Below are 17,187 nucleotides of genomic sequence, written 5' to 3'. Positions count from 1 at the left end.
GAATAGAAAACAAAATACAAAGAATTCCTTCAGCGGCCATGAATGTCAAGACATAAACACATGACGAAAAAGCGCACGTCCACTGACAGCAACCTTTCAAAGGAGAGAGAGAGTAATAAAGACTGATGGATATTATTTGAGCACGCTGTCGTTGTGATGACTTGTTCGGCGCTCTGTGCAGATGCACAGGCCTGCCTTTTGTATCATGTACACACACACACACACACACACACACACACACAGGTGTTATTCTACGGTGTTTGCCGTGTGTGTTAATCCCGACCTCTGTGGGGAAATCAAGGTCACGGAGTTAAGATAACAGAGTTCCTCTGAGCTCTCTGAGCTATGCTGTTCTGGGCGAGACGAGGCGAGACGAAGACCCACAAGCGTCCCTTCAGCTAACGAGGCCAATTGAAGCAATTTTCTGCACTTCTGCCCCGACTCACTCCGGGCCATATGTCAGAGACTAGTGCCATGACAACGGCCACACACGTGCTCAGGCATCTAAAAGGGGAAGGACTAATACCACTCCCCCTTCACCCCAATTTCACTCCTTCCTTGTGTAAGCAAAAGAACTACAGCCAAGCTTTAAGACAGGCGTGTTTCGAAAAGGTCAGCACAAACTGATTCTCCAGCTTTTTGGGAAGAGGTTGAGTAAATGATTAGATTTCAAATATATTTTCATCTTCAGTTCTACATTTTGCAGTAGGTTTTATCCAAGTCAGCTTACTGCAAAGTAGGTGCATTCATTTGATGAGAGAGTGTGACCCCTGGGTAATAGATGGATGGCCTTTGTGGTCATGGTGGTAGGCACTTTGCTTTAATAGCTGAACAACAGGAAGAAGAGCATAATCATTAACAGGCATATTAACATGAGTTAACGTCTCTGTGTGTGAGCAAAACAATGTATAAGCTACTTCAATTTGACTAGATGTACAGTATTATTATATGGCAGATGGCAGCAATCTATAGATGTTACTGCATATTTGCATATATTCACACATTCTACACTGTTTTAAAAGAAACGGCATTTTGCGTACTGCCCAGGGGGTGAACTGAAGTCAAATAACCTCTATTTTTATGAGCCCTTGAGGCAAGGGAAGGAACACCACCTGTCTGTGGGAAACTCATACACTCTTCAAACGAAATAACACAACTTGTGTTTTTTTTTAACACATCTCTATGTCCAGATAGGAACAACACAACTTGTGTTGTTTTTTTAACACATCTGGTGTAAAGGTGCTTACACACTGCCCAGAGGGTGCCCAACAAATATTTTAGTTGTTGGTTGCAGTCTTTAAGAGTGTTCAGAAAACCAACTTCCAGCTCCACAAAGCCCAGACAGTAATTGAAAAAAAAAAAAAAACTTTATGGACAAAAACCAACAAACAGAGACTGGTGGTGTCTATTGACCCAACTGATGGTGTTTGCTGATTGTTTGTTGGAGCAGTGTGCCAGCACATTTAGGAGAAAGGGAAGGGAATAAACAGGGATGAAGCAAAAGCCCATTTTTTTTAAACTTCAAGCCAGAGGTGTGAAACGAGAGTGAAAGTGGAAGTAAGCTACATGCTGGCTTAGATGGTATTAAGTGCTCAACGCTATCATTAATGAAAAGTTCCAGGGATCATTAGCTCTCAATTTATTAGCGAAATCAAGCATCCCCATGGGCATGATCATGTTATGGCCCACATGATACAGCGAAACATTATTTCAGTAAACGAGCAACAATAAAACTAAGTGCCAAAGCGTACAGCCTGCTGATAGGACTGTAGATCTCTTTCCTCTTAATTGCAATTAAGAAAAATCATTAAGTTTTTCCTGAATATAATAGAATAATAACTACATTTTAAGACATGCATTAGATCAAATAATCTGTATTGATTCATTCTGTAAACACATTAAGTAAGGCAGGCTTGTCTGCCCCCTTTATTTTGCAGCTTGACACCTTGCAGGTGGGAGGGAGATTGCAACTCGTCCACAAAGAACCACTTGCGTAACCTAGGCAACGCAGCCGGTTTGAAACAGGTGAGAGCTGACCTATCTCATTAGCCCGGTTGGTCACGCTCAGCCCAGCACGATAATTTTTTTACCGGCATGGGAACTTGCGTTCTTGTTAGCCCGCTCCCTTTCTGAGCTCCTCCAGACAATGCGTCCCGGGCGACGGCGTTTGTGTTTTATTCATGTCGTCCGGTGCCAAGGAATCCCAAGTCCTTTATTCATCTGAAACCGTTCTGCTTTTTGTATCCCGTCTTCAAAGGAATCGCTGCGTGGCATAGAGAGCCCAACATGACAAATCGGATTAATGGAAAACATAATGTGTGAAAATAGCATCAGAGCGCATTTGACTACCAACGGTTTAGGACACAGACTGACTTTTCAATTAAAGGCACTTCTATGTTCTGAGGGACAAAGATATGTCTTTCATGTTTTCTTCTAGTAGGCTATACCTCTGTATGCTTTGAGACAATTAAACTGGGACTAGCCTATTTAAAACACCCACCCCCTCTCCTTTCTCTATGTAAATAGTGCACATAGGCACACTAGGCCCACCACTTTACTAGTTAGGCTATTTCCTCTAGGCCTACTGTGCTACTGGCTCTCAAAAGAGTTTCAGAGAAAGCTCTTACACACACACCAATCTAGTTTCTCTTTGGCCCTCAATGGGAGCACTGAGTCTGGGATGTATCTGTGCAAGTAGAAACATTCATTCACTTCCTTACAGAGAGAGAGAGTTAGAGAGAGAGAGAGAAAGAGAGAGACAGGGGCAGAGAGAGAGAAAGAGCCTGGCCAGAGTGTATCCTCTTTGGCTCAGAAAGGGATCAGGCCATGTGATATCAGCCTCTGTTCTGCCACTCGAAACAGATGGGTAAGGAGGCAAATAACACTGGTTCAACCTAGACCTCCATCTCTTTCAGGACATGAAGAAAAAAAGAGTCACTACGTCCTTTCCAAACCACACCATCGCAAAAAAACACTTAAAAACTTAGCTCTATCATGCACTTAAAGTTAACAAAATAACAGGCTTTGATTGGAAAACGGACAATGTGCACACTGTGCGCGGCGCGCTAAATCGTATCAAATTGAATTGCCTTTCATTACTTTCTGCGTGCTGCTTTTAAAACACTCCTCGACCTCGTTCACTGAGCACAGAGGCCTTTTTCAGTCCACCTAATCACATTGGCAAAGCTGGAAGCCAAAGCAATGGGTCTTTCCCGGCATGGATAAACACCAAGTGCAAACATCCCTGATACACATGTGAGATAACACATGCACAAACATACACATACACACACACACACACACACACACACACACCAATATCCACAGACATGTTCCAACTGGTCAGGAACATTCCTGTCTTTTCTGTCAGCAAGTCACCACTTTGCATCAGCACTGAGCGATCACTATGCTGCATGTAGGGCCTCATTCAACATCCTCAGTGGTGGGTCGTGCCCTAACCCAAACCAGACCATCCTCAGTGGTAGGTTGTGCCCTAACCCAAACCAACCCATCCTCAGTGGTGGGTCGTGCTCTTACCCAAACCAACTCATCCTCAGTGGTGGGTCGTGTCATAACCCAAACCAGACCATCCTCAGTGGTGGGTCGTGTCCTAACCCAGTGGGGGGTCGTGTCCTAACCCAGTGGTGGGTCATGCCCTAACCCAAATCAACTCATCCACAACTTTTGCCAAGCCAACGTGTCACTTCAGAAGCATGGAAGGAAGGGATATACAGTAGATCGATATGCTTTACTCACCAGTGCTCCAGCAGCCATACAAACCCAGCATATAACATAACCAGCTCTCAGCTCAAATATCAACAATCTCTCACCAGAATGGCAGATCTGACCTTTAAATGACTTATGTTTGTGTCTAGACATGTCTGTTGGTAAAGAACCTGCAGTAGCACCTTTAAGGGAGTGCGGTTTACTATTGGAATGACTAACACAACAAAACACATGCCTTAGGAGGCTGATCACTGAACAAATGACACACTCTAATCCCTGGTGCATGTAGTTGGGGACATGCTGGAGTAGGTCTGGTCATTTCAAGATGTTGCCTTCCCTGCCCAAAATATTGTCTTAAATAATTAATGACACTGTAATAACTTTAATTACATTTTAATAATTCAAGTACTTGGGTGTGATATCATGTATGATTAAATATACACATCTAACCACTGCAAACCGAGAATCTGTGGAGATGAGTTAGCAAGTAACTAAGGAAACCGGTGGCTCGGATCCTGTCTCATCTTTCAGCGGTTGATTGAGTCAGCCTTCAGCCCGTAGGAGAAGAGAAGCCCCCCGTGGCCCTGGGGTTCATGTTAAACCATTAGCCAGACTGAATTAATCAAACCCAGCACGCTCTCCCCTATGTGTGCACACACACACACTGCCTCTCCCTTTCCCTTTCATTAGCATCTGCAGCAGACAGGCTGTGCAGCAGAGCACCACTGCTATGGCAGCATGGGAGCAGCTCGCATGCCACACGGCAGCAAGGAGGGAACTGGAGATGTAGGCTACCATGTCCAGGAGATTGAGGAGGAGATTAGGGGATTGAACGAGTGAGTTGCAGGGAGATTATGGTGATGATAGAGATGAAGATGAACAGGAGGAGGAGGAAGATGATGATGAGTTGCTGACAAAGAAATACTGACTTTGATGTGTAAAGAGGACTGCCCTAAGGGTGCCCTATGTAGTGCAAGGCATGAATTTCAATAAGGTGACATACTTAATGGTGAGCACTGACACTCAAACCTACTGAGGATGAGTATATAATGTGTGTGTGTGTGTGTGTGTGTGTGTGTTTGTCTTAGGTCTGTTTCAAAAATAGACCTAAGCAAGCTGTTGATACTGAAACAAAGAATATCAGAGTGAGTGGGTATAATATCCCCAACTCTTGCCATATGGCTGCTTCAGAATTTAGCCTACATAAGCCTATACTTGTATAGTGAAACTGCAGGACAAGATCATGAGTTGTGGGAGGGCTTTTAAGAAATAGGTTAGAGATTTGTGCATCAAGAAGGTATGCAATACCAAGTTATTAGCGCCAATGTAAAAAACAAGACTATAGAAATTAACCCATAATAGGGCTACAACACGACAGATAATACATAGCCTATAACAACGATATACTATTAGAACAACTCTAACATTTAGTATACATAATTGCATGTGAATAATATCCAAACATTATTCTTTTTTACGCTTTAAAAAATAATAGTAAAATAAAAACGTTCCTCATGCCTTTATATCGCCTTTGTGAAGAATGACTGGCATTACAGAGCTGACAGTCATATCAGTCGTTAGGCGGATAACGTTATGATCTCCCAGCGCACAGGTAGATCTGTGTCAGCATATCGTCTAATAGATTCTCTCTCATCTTGCCCTTCCAAAAGCTGAGCTTTTACACATTCAGATCACCTCCTGTTATGCTAATGGTTTGAAGGATAGTTCGTAGAGGATGTTGAAATGCCCATGCAATGCTTTTTCAAAGCCTGTCATTCCGTGACAACCACAACAAACTTTGTGCCCAAACTTCAGCACAATCTATTGCAAGTCCTACATCTCTCACCTACTTTGGTTGCCTGCACGTGGACTTGAGCTACAAAACAATTGCAATATTTTTTAAATGAGATTTGTAGAGATCTGCAACTGCTGACAGTCGCGCTTGGAGTAGGAGAAACTCAGACAGACGGGCGAATCTCAGGAGCATGATAAACGCATTACCATGAACACTCGCCACAACTCGCCTCCTGCTACCTGTATGCTGTCCTGCCCCCAGCAAAATCAGTCAACTCAACAATAAATAAATAAAATGTAACGAGGACCAACATCTGGCCTATAATCTCAAAAACCGTATAATTTAAAACAGACCAGGGAAATGTGTCACTGTTTTCTTTCCCCCTTTTCTTCTTCTCTCTGGCTTCTGTGGGGAACGTATATTCATGTTTCCCAAATGCAATCAAAAATCCCCTTTACTTTGTGTACAGGAGTTAACACCGCAGAGCCTCCTGTATCGCTAATTTAGAAGACAGACTACACGACAAAGGTAGACTCAGACACCGAGCCAGTGAATGCCTTATCGGTCCTGTGATTCAGTGTACAGTTCAGCAGAGAGCGCAAATCAAAGGAAATCTACCACAGACGATGTGCATAGTATGAACCCTTAATGTTCTTCATGCGAAAATATGAGGACACTATAGCTATATCATCGTGCCCCCGCCCCGTACCCCCGTGGTGAGGATACCTTACCTTTGGAATTGCTGAATGCGGTGTACCAGGACAGCGATATAAGTCCGCATAGTCCAAACAATAAGACCGTTAGGAAGGTGCCATTTCTGAGCCTCATCTCCGGATCACCGGGATCATGTCCGAGCCGAACGCGGGGCTGGTGGCTGTTACGCGGCGGCCGTTTTATGATGCGACCAGGAGCGAGTACTTCACGCCAGGCGCTGTGTTTGTTATTGCGCGGAGATCGCGGCTCTCATTCGCGCACAGGCTGAGAGGAGGAGGTAAGTGGAGGTAACCAGGGAGGGAGGGGAGGGGTGCTTTTCCCCTTCTCTTGGGTAGTCTGCGAGTGAGGAACTGCTTAAAGAGAGAGGCATGCATTAAGCGTGTGGGCGGTGGAAACGTGAGCCAGCAGCATAGAGCTCATGTTCATATTCATATTCATTCAATGGGTTGCCTGATTGAGCCGTGGTGCAGATGCTCCTCTATCCGGTCGGACGTGAAGCACATGGAACGGTCTCATCCCAGCATCCGCACGTCATTAAGCAATCACAAACAGACTTGGGTTCAATTTCATTTATTTTCAACCCTATCCTTTTTATTATTTTAAAAATCAAGTATCCACTTAAAACAAAGTTTCAGGGGCTATAGTGACTGACATATCGCCCGATATAAATAGCCTTTAAAACGGCTTAACTCTCAAAAAGAATTTCAAGTTTTTGCCTGAAATTGCACTGTGCCTATTTACAAGGGCATTGTTCCCACCTCTTCTGGGGCCTACCATCAAATGTTGGACCTTTATAGAAAGCTGAGAACCTCTAGTTTTCGTAGGAAACAGTCAAAATAAATGTGTGATGTACTCACAAAGAGTTACAGAGGCTAGAATATAGTTTTTTCTTTCTGCCGGATTACAAGCATCTCTGAACTGACCACATTTCAGCCCTCTAGGTCTCTTGATATCCCTTAGAAACACAACTGAGCCCTAGCACCGGGTCTTGTGAAGTTGTGTGCAAAAGTAGATCAATATAGAATGAAAATATGAGTGCTTTAGACTATTATTTGCCAAGGTATGCCCATGCGTTTTGTAAAATGCCTATGGATACTCCCCATAGGACTTTTTGTTATCCAAAATGCATACTGACAATCAAATGCTTACTGCACATGAACCCCTTTGTGTAGAAGCATAATCCTGGTCTCAAATGAAAGGTAACACTTTGAGGTGTCATGGTTGTATTTGGATTATACTTCAGGGGTTCTGATATGGAATGACTACACTAAATATGGAATGATTACAAAAATGTCTATTTTTGCATTTACTTTGTTGGTTCAATGAGTGTGTATAAGATAGACTATACATCTGTACAACTAATATTGGATAACACAACATGAAGATTCAATTTCTATGGATTCTTGTGAATATTTCAGTACCCAATATGTTGCATCTACTTATTGTGCTGCAGCTACACTGCAGCCAGAAGTCAGGGTAGCACCAAAAGCGGAAGGGGGGCAGGGCGGCATTTTGGATCAAATTTAATTGAGACATAATAAGATTAATCTGAGAATGTAAAGCACTATACAGATTGTACATGACAAAAGTTGTCATTTTTGGATTCCCAAGAGTCAAAGCTTTGAAATGGTGTATAACATTACTATGCTACATAGCAATATGGTGCATACAATTAATTTAGAATTTTGGGGGGAGGTGGGTAACCGTCCCGCCGGCGGGACACTGAAAATTATTTAAAACCACAAGACTCCCATAAATTCGATCTTTTATGTCAAGCAGGTCATTTGACTTCTTTAGGTTGCAGAAATCACATTGCCATATGCTATTCTACATGATAAAACAACTTTCAGCTGTTTCAGCAGGTGTTAACTTAGTGGTTTCATACAGACACTGCATTTTACAATGGTTCAAACAGCCTTAACTTGAGGACAGGTAGGGGGCAGCCTCAGGGGAATAACATGATATTCTATTCCTGAGTCCCCAATACATTCATCTTATAGTTTGCGTTCAAACATATACATTTAGACACTCCACAAGCTCTGACTAAGCTATAAGACAGCTTTTAAAACGTTGCGGTTCCTGGTGGTGGAATCTCCTTCAAAAAGAACTTAAGTTATCTGTTAGGCTACTCAAGTAGGCCATCTTAGATCTGACAGTTGTAAATGCTTTCACTAACTAACCATTCAGTTATTTTGTGTTGTGCGTTATCTGTCTTACTCTTCCCAGTGTTATGTTTTTGTGGAACCGGTCTTTTCTGTGATTATTCTTCATGTTTCAGCTTTTTTTGTGCGATGTATGTCTCTATGTCAGGGCTCCCTTGCAAAAGAGGCTGAAGGTCTCAATGGGTTTCACCTGGTTAAATATAGGTCAAATAAGTAAAAGAAAAAAATATTTTATGTGTGCGCATTACACACATAGTCTACTCCCCACCTGCTGTCTGTCGGCATGTCACAAACGTGCAGATGTTCTCAGGTGTCCCTTATCACAGCACAGTCTGCATCATTGCCAGACCCTTGGCCATCCTGAGGTTCCCTTCATCAATCACCAGCTGACTGAGTGGAGCTGACCCTCCACACTCACAGCTTCAAATTGGACCTCCAGGTTTCCATTCCACACAGACAATGGAAGGTCAAGATTGTCTGTCTGTCTGTAGCTCTCCAATGCCATACTTATTCTTCTACACCACCTTCTATATAGGTATATAGGCTACAGGAGCATCTCGGACACAACTGCTCATCAAAACTGACACTTCCCTAACCAAAAAATAATGTTTTTTTTTTTCTGACCAAATTTTGTCTAAAACTTTTTTTCTAATACCAAATTAACCGAATAGCTATGATGCAGCTACACATACGTTCACAAAAGAACAGGGAAAACAGCCTACTATTACCTGCTATAGCCTACAAGAAATACAATGTCAGCAGGCAAGGTCAGGTTGGTTTCTTTGGATATACAGCCCCATCAACATAAGATCAACATAAATCTTAAATAATTCTACTATTTAGTCCCTCTTGTTCTGTGTACGTGTGCTTTTGGTGGTTATAAAATGTCAATATAGGCTACAAAGTTGTGTACATTATTATGTAGCTTAATGGGCCTTGTAGCACTTAACAATAGGATTACTGTCAAATTTATTTATTTATTTGAGAGACTTTGGTGGACATACTGATACACTAAAGCATACCTGTCAACATTTAGCTTTCCAAAAATTGGAAATTGGGATTTTTTTTTTCGGGGGGGGTGTAATTGTTTATACCGGATCTGTGTTTGCATATTTAATACGTTTCATACACGTGTTTCAACAGTGCATTCGGTCGTTGCTTTTACCTTACGCATGCCAGTTATGTATCCGCCAGCTGCCTGCCTGCAGTCTACTTCCAAAACTCCAAAGCTGCTTGCTGTCAGATTTGGTTCCGAGGGCACAAGTTCAGTGTATCAACAACACTCAATAACAGTTTATTTGATGTGTTAATCTATTAAATTCCCAACAATTTCACAACAGCTAGTTCTGGAGTAGGCCATTCAACTAGCCCGCTTGCTTACGAGAGACTCAGGCTGCACAGTCGCTTTCTTATTTGGGTTTTGGGTTGCCAGGTTTTAGCCTATGACAAAACGGTTGAATTGAAACTAAGTGATCGTGTATGTAGGGTGTATTTCATACACAATCTGGCAACCTGAATGGATCAATGATTTTAAAATGAAGTTTGATGGCCATGCAAATTACGGGAGTTTCCCGGGAAAAACGGGAGTGTTGACAGGTATGCACTAAAGTCCCTCCCATAACCCTCTGTAACATGCAAATACTCTGCGGTCCCTATACACCCACGGATTTGTGTACAGAGTCTGCCATCTGCCGGTGAAGCTTTTTTGGCGCTGTTGTTGAAAAACTGATCAAGAATGTGGGGGTAGCCGTTAAGGGTTTAGTAGCCTACCCCTGGGACATGTAGCGTAAAAACTTACTTTCGGAATAAGATGGGGAGGGTGGCCTAATGATTATGGCATGGCAGCGATTTACTTGCAGGTGGACAGATCTTGCAGGTAAAAAGTGTGGTGGGTGAGGGTTGAGGGTAGGCAACAAGAGAAAGATGATGCCAGACATACTCACAGGCCACCTCGTCGTCTGGATTTATACGGCCCCAAAGACAAGGCTAAATCTAAATGATTGTATGGATTGACCAAACGTGTAACTCAGCTCTTTTGTCAGCTGTAGCCTACATTATACGTATGTTCTGGAACTTCTCCGAGTTTGTTATATCAATATATGTCGCGGGCTGGCTGTAGCCTATACACCTCCTTCCAAAATACTTGTAGTATAGTATGCTAGCCCTATATAGTGTAACGCCTCTTGCATTACATTATTAATACATTCATGTGGATCCTTGATAACGTATATCTATCGATCGATCATTTAAGCGCTTCTTATGCGTTATGGTTTGTATATTGTTTTATTTTCATTAGGCTGTTGATTAATTTGACATTATTGTTTATTATTGATATTCTCCTTATTATAGTTTGACCAACATTCTAATCTGTTCCCTGTTCAATTTTAAATATTATGTTGTTTTTGTATTTGTGTGTCGCTTTGGACAAGCCAAATCCCATAACCATATCGTTATTATCGGACTTTTATTTCCATGATTCCATGTGACGCACGAAAATGCGGAATCATTATTACCTCTGCAAAGTCCCATCAGCGTTGTGTTAATTTCAGGAGGGAAAGAAGTAGGCTATGTTGTCAAAAAAAGTAGGTTGGGCTTGGTTTACATCATTCAGGAAGACGGACCTTTGTCACCTGATAGTGACTCATGTTGATCATGCGGTCTTTTAAATAATTTGTTTTCGTAGCCACTTCAGTTTTCGCGAAAGTTATGGAAGGGCCTCGAAAGTTCTGGGGGTGTTTTTTTTTTGTTTTGCTCGAGACATGCTTGAGTCATGCAGTATTTAACCTTTAATCCAGCAATTAAACTCAAGATTAAAAACCTTAAGAAAAGACCAAATAGTTGTATTATATTAGTTAAATGAGAAAGATATAGGCTACATAATAAGTAAAGTAAAGAAAATCAGGTTTCTCGGCCAAGGAATTTGGTCTCTGCATGTATCCCATCCGTGAATTAGTGAACACACAGAGAGCACACAGTGAGGTGAAGCACACACTAGAGCAGTGAGCTGCCTATACAGCGGCGCTCGAGCAGTGTTAAGCAGTGAGGGGTTAGGTGCCTTGCTCAAGGGCACTTCAGCCGTTCCTGGTCGGGGATCGAACCGGCAACCCTCCGGATACAAGCCCGAAGCCCTATCAGTAGGCCACGGCTGACCCATGATGCAGTCTTTTAAGCAGAGTTGTTCTTCGCTCAAGTCAAAAGTGCAAATCCGATGCCGCCAAACCTTTAATTATTACGCGCATAGAATACTTCACAGATACAGTCGCTTAGTGGAGTTTGACATATTGTGGCAATACTTAGTAATATCAGTAACACGGCTTACTCAAAGAGAAAAGGACTCGCTAAACTAGTCTAAGGTAGGCTAATGAGAATAGCAGAGGCCTACTACTTTGATGACGTTTGGCAAAACCCACTACACTTAGTAAGCTATCATTCTATATTATTGATGGTGTGACTTTCCGTCGTCTAAGATAGGCTACCCATATCAGGTTGACAACCTCTCACAGTGTGCCATCCTCACTTTACAGTTGCACTGGGTGCCCAAGGCGCTACAATTGCAGAGCGCTGGCGCGCATATAGGCTACTTACTAAAATATAGTGGGGCTCGTTTAGAAATATGGCTACAATAGGCCTAAGCCAACAAATCCAGCATGGAACCTGAAAAATAGGTGAGGGGGGAAATCCCCACGGTGGAAAGTGCTGTGTCACTGCCATGCCGTCCACGAGTCTTTCAGGACGCTCCTCCCTTATGTTTACAGTTGCCTGGTACTACTTGGTATCGTGTATGGTGAGTACAGTACAATAGCACTATGCTAGGCGTGTCCACTCAGCCAACGGACTTCCCCTTCAGTCAGAAGACGCTTACTGCCATGACTCTGAAGTAGGAGTGGCGATCGGAGTATAAATGCTCTGGCTGACGCTTGAGCTTTAGCCTACAGCCCGGATAACAAATCCAAGCTAGGAAACGTACTGCACCGCTATCGAAGGCAAAACCCCTGTATCAGACTGCGCCAAAACAGATTCCGACAAGCATCTGAGTTACCAAGACACGACAATGTCGATGACCGTGAAAGCCTACTTATTGGGCAAAGAGGAATGTCATAGGGAGATTCGACGCTTTGCCATTGACCAGGATGTGTCTACGAGTTTTGAGTACTTGAAAGGAAAGGTTGTGGATGTTTTCGGCAATCTCCGCAATGGCCCCTTTCAAATGTTCTACAAAGGTAAGCAACGCAGTTACTGCTTTAACGCACTTAAAATATGTAGTCTATGAATAAAACTCGAAAGTTTAACAGTTGCCATCGTCCACAGCTGGACATGAGCTGTCACATAACATTCGGCCCAGATTACAAGAATGAGCCAGTCTGTCACTGGATATGATGACGCAGTGAAATAAAAATGTTACCGGTCTACATTCTTGGATAACTTAAGAAGGGAGGTTGCTCACAGTGGTTGATAATGGTTTCAAACAATATGGAGTCGGTCTACGTTGTTTTGTAAAAATGACACAAGTTTTCTTTGTCGTGAGAAGTTCTTGTTTACATTTTGAGCTAGTGATCTCTGTCCGAAAAGGCTCGGAGTTGCGGAAGTGTGATCATAGCGTTGATTAATGCTGCTGTCGTCAAAACACGGGCCTATTTCAGTTTATGTTAAGAGTGTTAGAGTAAATACACTACAAATACGATTTAGAAGCTTAGTGCTTCATGTTTTAAAAATAAATAAAACATTATTCTGTATGCGAGTTTCCTCATCACTGCGCGCATGCGCCAGGCGCATACAATTCGATCATTTTAGTCTAACTTGGTGGTGTGTCTCCCAGGGAACTATTATTGAAAAGAAATAGCAACAACATTGGGTTAACATACACAGAACATTTGGGTGGTTATCCAATACATCACATATCAAATGTATAGCAAGTAGCCTAGCCTAACAAATAATTGGGAATGATATTATCAAAACAGAAGCTTTACATGGAGGCCCATAGTAAATTCATCGTTGTTTCTATTATCAGATGAGGACGGAGACCTGATCGCTTTTTCCTCTGATGATGAACTCATGATGGGGCTGTCGGGAGTGAAGGATGGTACTTTCCGTCTCTTCATCAAAGGTGAGTGTTCTAATCGCAAAGTTCAAAGGCAGAGCTTTGTGTGTCATTATGATTTCATTTCATCTTCCTGGCCCTCCTTTTATAATGTCTGCTAACTACTGCCACTTATTGTGAGTATCTCCTTAACTCATAATACTAACTGTAACCATCCATGAGTGTTTACCTTTTCGCCTCTATTTGCCTCCCCCAGAGAGAAAAGAGCACAAGAAAGACAGAGAGTTCCCTGCCCACGGCTTCCCAGGATGCGCTTTCCCCCCTCCCCCTGGACCCCCCCACATGCCCCCTGGACCCCCCCACATGGGTCCCCCAGGACCCCCTCACGGCGGCCCTCATCACCCTCCGATGGTGCACCCTGGAGTGACCTGTGATGGATGTGAGGGCCCGGTGGTGGGGACCCGCTATAAGTGCACGGTCTGCCCAGACTACGACCTGTGCACCACCTGCCAGACCAAGGGCCTCCACAGGGAGCACCCCCTGCTCCCCATGAACTGGCTCCCCATGAACAACATGTTCGAGGTGAGGCCCGCAACCTAAAGCTCCTTTGTGTCCTCATCAACGTGCGAGAGACTCATTAGGATCTTTTAAGCATAACATGTTCATATGTAGCTACATCAGCAAGATTTAAGTATTTGATTGCATTTCTCCATTAGCTTAGTTAAAAAAAGTGATGAATCTGATGATGTGTTGTTTTTTTTTTTTGTATGATGATTGAATTCAGGCCATAATTTGATTAAAATTATATAAACGCGTCAAGACCCTAATGTTAATCGGATTCATAATAAGGAAGTAATTTTCCTGACTTCACAGATTGAATCTTTCATAACTACCATTTTGAAGTGCTGACACAAATCATGTCCAAATTTGATCCAAGCCTCTCTCTCTCTTTATTCAAACCCAGTGGTTCCCTCGTGGCAAGTGGATGAGAAAGATGAGACACTGCATGTGGGCTGGTGTTCAGGCCCAGGCTCAGACTCAAGCCCAGAACCAGAACCAGCAGGGTCCATGTGGATCCAGGCCTTCCTCTCAGCAGGGCCCAGAGGCTGCGGCCGAGGACCCCACTCAGGCAGGTGGGTGTCTGTCTGTCTGTCAACAACGACCAAACTACAACTGCCATTGCAAAGCCAGAGTTCAATCAGAGTGGAATTTTACAAAGGGCAAAGTAGCAGTAAAAACACTAATGCTAAAAGTATTGTGCAAAACTGAAGGCCACTACCAGCTCTAACTTTATACCCTCCTCTTTCTCCAAAAAGGTACCTCTACTGCTAACGAGGCCAATGTGGAGTATCTGAAGAGTATTGGAGAAGGAGTTGCTGCCATGCTTAGCCCCCTGGGTAGATGCATAGTTCATGTTTTGCCTCATTCTCACCATACTGTTCCACATGCTAGTAGCACAGGCTAAGACATACAGTCTACTCCTTCACCTGCTGTGTGAAGTATTTAACGTACAGTCTACTCCTTCACCTGCTGTGTGCAGTATTTAACATACAGTCTACTCCATCACCTGCTGTGTGAAGTATTTACATATATAAAGCAAATAAAAAAAAATCAGCAATTAACACAATGGTGTGTTCAAAGAAATTTCATACAAACCACCAGTGTTTATAACAGACTGTCGGATCTATGAGCTCTTAACTGTGGCTGGTGTTTTGCAGGTATCGACGTTGACATTGATGTGGAGCACGAGGGCACGCGGACCAAAGTAAACCCCACACCCCCTGCGTCTGGGGGTCCCTCCAGCAACCAGAGCGACTACAGTTCGGGGACCAGCGGGAGACCGGTGGGCCGGGGGGCGAGTGGAGGTCCGGGCAGCCACAGCAGCGTGAGCAGCACTAGTGAGGGGGCAAAGGTATCTCGTCTTTTCCATGTCTCTCCAAAGTGTCCCTTACTGATTGTCCACTCTTGTGTAAATAGTAACTATGACCCCCTTCTGCACATTCTCTCTGTGCACAATAGCCTCACATGAGTCTGATGAAGTCAGACACCCAATCCCTAGCCGGGCTGAAACGCTCAGATTAGAATATGTGGATGAGTCACATTCCATTCATCTGTGGCTTATTGAGGGTGCATTACAATGACATGAAAGAGTTCCTTGGCTATAATTAGGATGGCTGTTCGTTTTGTAATTTGAGTAGAAACACTTCATCTGATTCAAAGAATTTAAATTGCCATGGTGCCGGTCCCCTTTCTGCTTCTTGACTTGGATATTATTACTCACACAGCTTCTCATTTCGAGAGAGAAAAAAAAAAAACTGTGAATGCTTTTTAAAAAAAAAAGGCCCAGTTTTAAATGCCAGGCTCCTGACCTTTTCTCCGTAGGCTCAGAAGGACATAGGCAGCGATGAGGAGTGGACCCACCTCAACCCCAAAGAGGTGGACCCGTCGACGGGCGAGCTCCAGTCGATGCGGCTGGACGAGGAGATGGAAGAAGGGTCGGAGGAACCTCAGGCTCTCAGCACCAGCTCCTCTTCCTCCCAGGGGCCCACGGGCCTGCGTGAGGCCGCCCTCTACCCACACCTGCCACAAGGTAGGGCTCATTAAGCAAACATGTCTAAACAGACAGACAACACAGTAATTATCGTCTGTATATGCGTTTAGTTGTTTTAACTGTCATTTATAATTTTATAACTAATGGCCTCTTTACACCAAACAACTTTGACAAGATTTGGGAAAGATTCTTGAAAGATTGGCATTAGCTAAAAGACTCTACCAATTCAAGCTTTACTCATGAATCTTTTCCAAATCTTGTCAAAGTTGTTTGGTGTAAGAAGGCCATAAGTAACATTTATCACTCTACAATCACTTACCTCTCCAACATATAATTAGTGAAACATCAAAACCGAGTGTGTTCTGTCATGTATGATGACCTGAGGTCCCTCCTGGTCTCTGCAGATGCAGACCCGCGGCTGGTGGAGTCGCTGTCTCAGATGCTCTCCATGGGCTTCACAGACGACGGAGGCTGGCTGACCAGGCTCCTGACCACCAAGAACTTCGACATCGGGTCGGCTCTGGACACCATTCAGTACGCCAAGAGTCCCCAGAAGTGAAGCATGAGGACAGCGGGGCTCAACTCAGAAGAGGACCATGGCTATAATAATCTACTGCCCAATCAGCAGCCATGAGCCATGAGCATTACTCTACAACTAGTCGACCAACTCTGCCTTCCCTTTATGTGTAGCCATTTCTCATCATATTCCTGGCAATATGAGCACCTCAGGCATAAAAGCAATCATTAACTTTGATACAAATGGCATAGCTTTGGCTTTCAAAAACTTTTAAACAAAGATGTATTCTTCTTAGACTGATATCCTGACTATGAGTACTATGTGTTACTAATATTAATGGTGTGAAGGTTATTCTTATAAATTACATTTATTGGAATTTATACAGTTTTACTCACTGCCAATACTAAAGAGGATATATTTTACATTTATTGGAAGTAAGCAAATTGGTAGTTAATGCATTTATTGGTACAAAATGTATGGAATTCTTGTTATTGGTTTGTTCAAGAAAAAAAAATCTGACCGTGTTTCTATTGTCAGTCAAATGAATGGATTTATGTCTATGCTTTGTTTGATCAGATTAAACCTAGGTTATCATTGCTGTCCTCTGTTATTACCATGAAGTTTCTGCCCTGTCTGACCAAAATAAAATTCTTCTGCAAAATAAAACATTTTGCTGTTGTTTTT

General features: G+C 43.1%; 2 protein-coding genes across 2 annotated transcripts in view; one reads left to right on the top strand and one right to left on the bottom strand.

Moving 5' to 3' along the window:
* mgat4b (alpha-1,3-mannosyl-glycoprotein 4-beta-N-acetylglucosaminyltransferase B) overlaps positions 1–6,550 on the bottom strand; it is a 136,559-nt gene extending 130,009 nt beyond the window's left edge. The window contains exon 1 of the mRNA XM_042075408.1: positions 6,253–6,550. Within this exon, the coding sequence (XP_041931342.1) occupies positions 6,253–6,349 (97 nt within the window). The 5' untranslated portion in view covers positions 6,350–6,550. The remainder of the gene's footprint in view (positions 1–6,252) is intronic.
* Positions 6,551–12,183: 5,633 nt separating this feature from the next.
* Positions 12,184–17,169, top strand: sqstm1 (sequestosome 1). Its single transcript, XM_042075431.1, has 8 exons — positions 12,184–12,617; positions 13,406–13,501; positions 13,692–14,017; positions 14,400–14,568; positions 14,752–14,832; positions 15,154–15,347; positions 15,818–16,025; positions 16,391–17,169. Exons 1-8 carry the CDS (start codon positions 12,449–12,451, stop codon positions 16,543–16,545), a joined length of 1,398 nt encoding a protein of 465 aa, XP_041931365.1. The 5' UTR covers positions 12,184–12,448; the 3' UTR covers positions 16,546–17,169.
* Positions 17,170–17,187: the final 18 nt, after the last annotated feature.

This window comes from Alosa sapidissima, chromosome 20 (genome assembly GCF_018492685.1).
Source record: "Alosa sapidissima isolate fAloSap1 chromosome 20, fAloSap1.pri, whole genome shotgun sequence".
Classification (NCBI taxonomy): Eukaryota; Metazoa; Chordata; class Actinopteri; order Clupeiformes; family Clupeidae; genus Alosa; species Alosa sapidissima.
The sequence above is the reverse complement of the archived record's forward strand: the minus strand, read 5'-3'. Positions and strand labels throughout refer to the sequence as shown.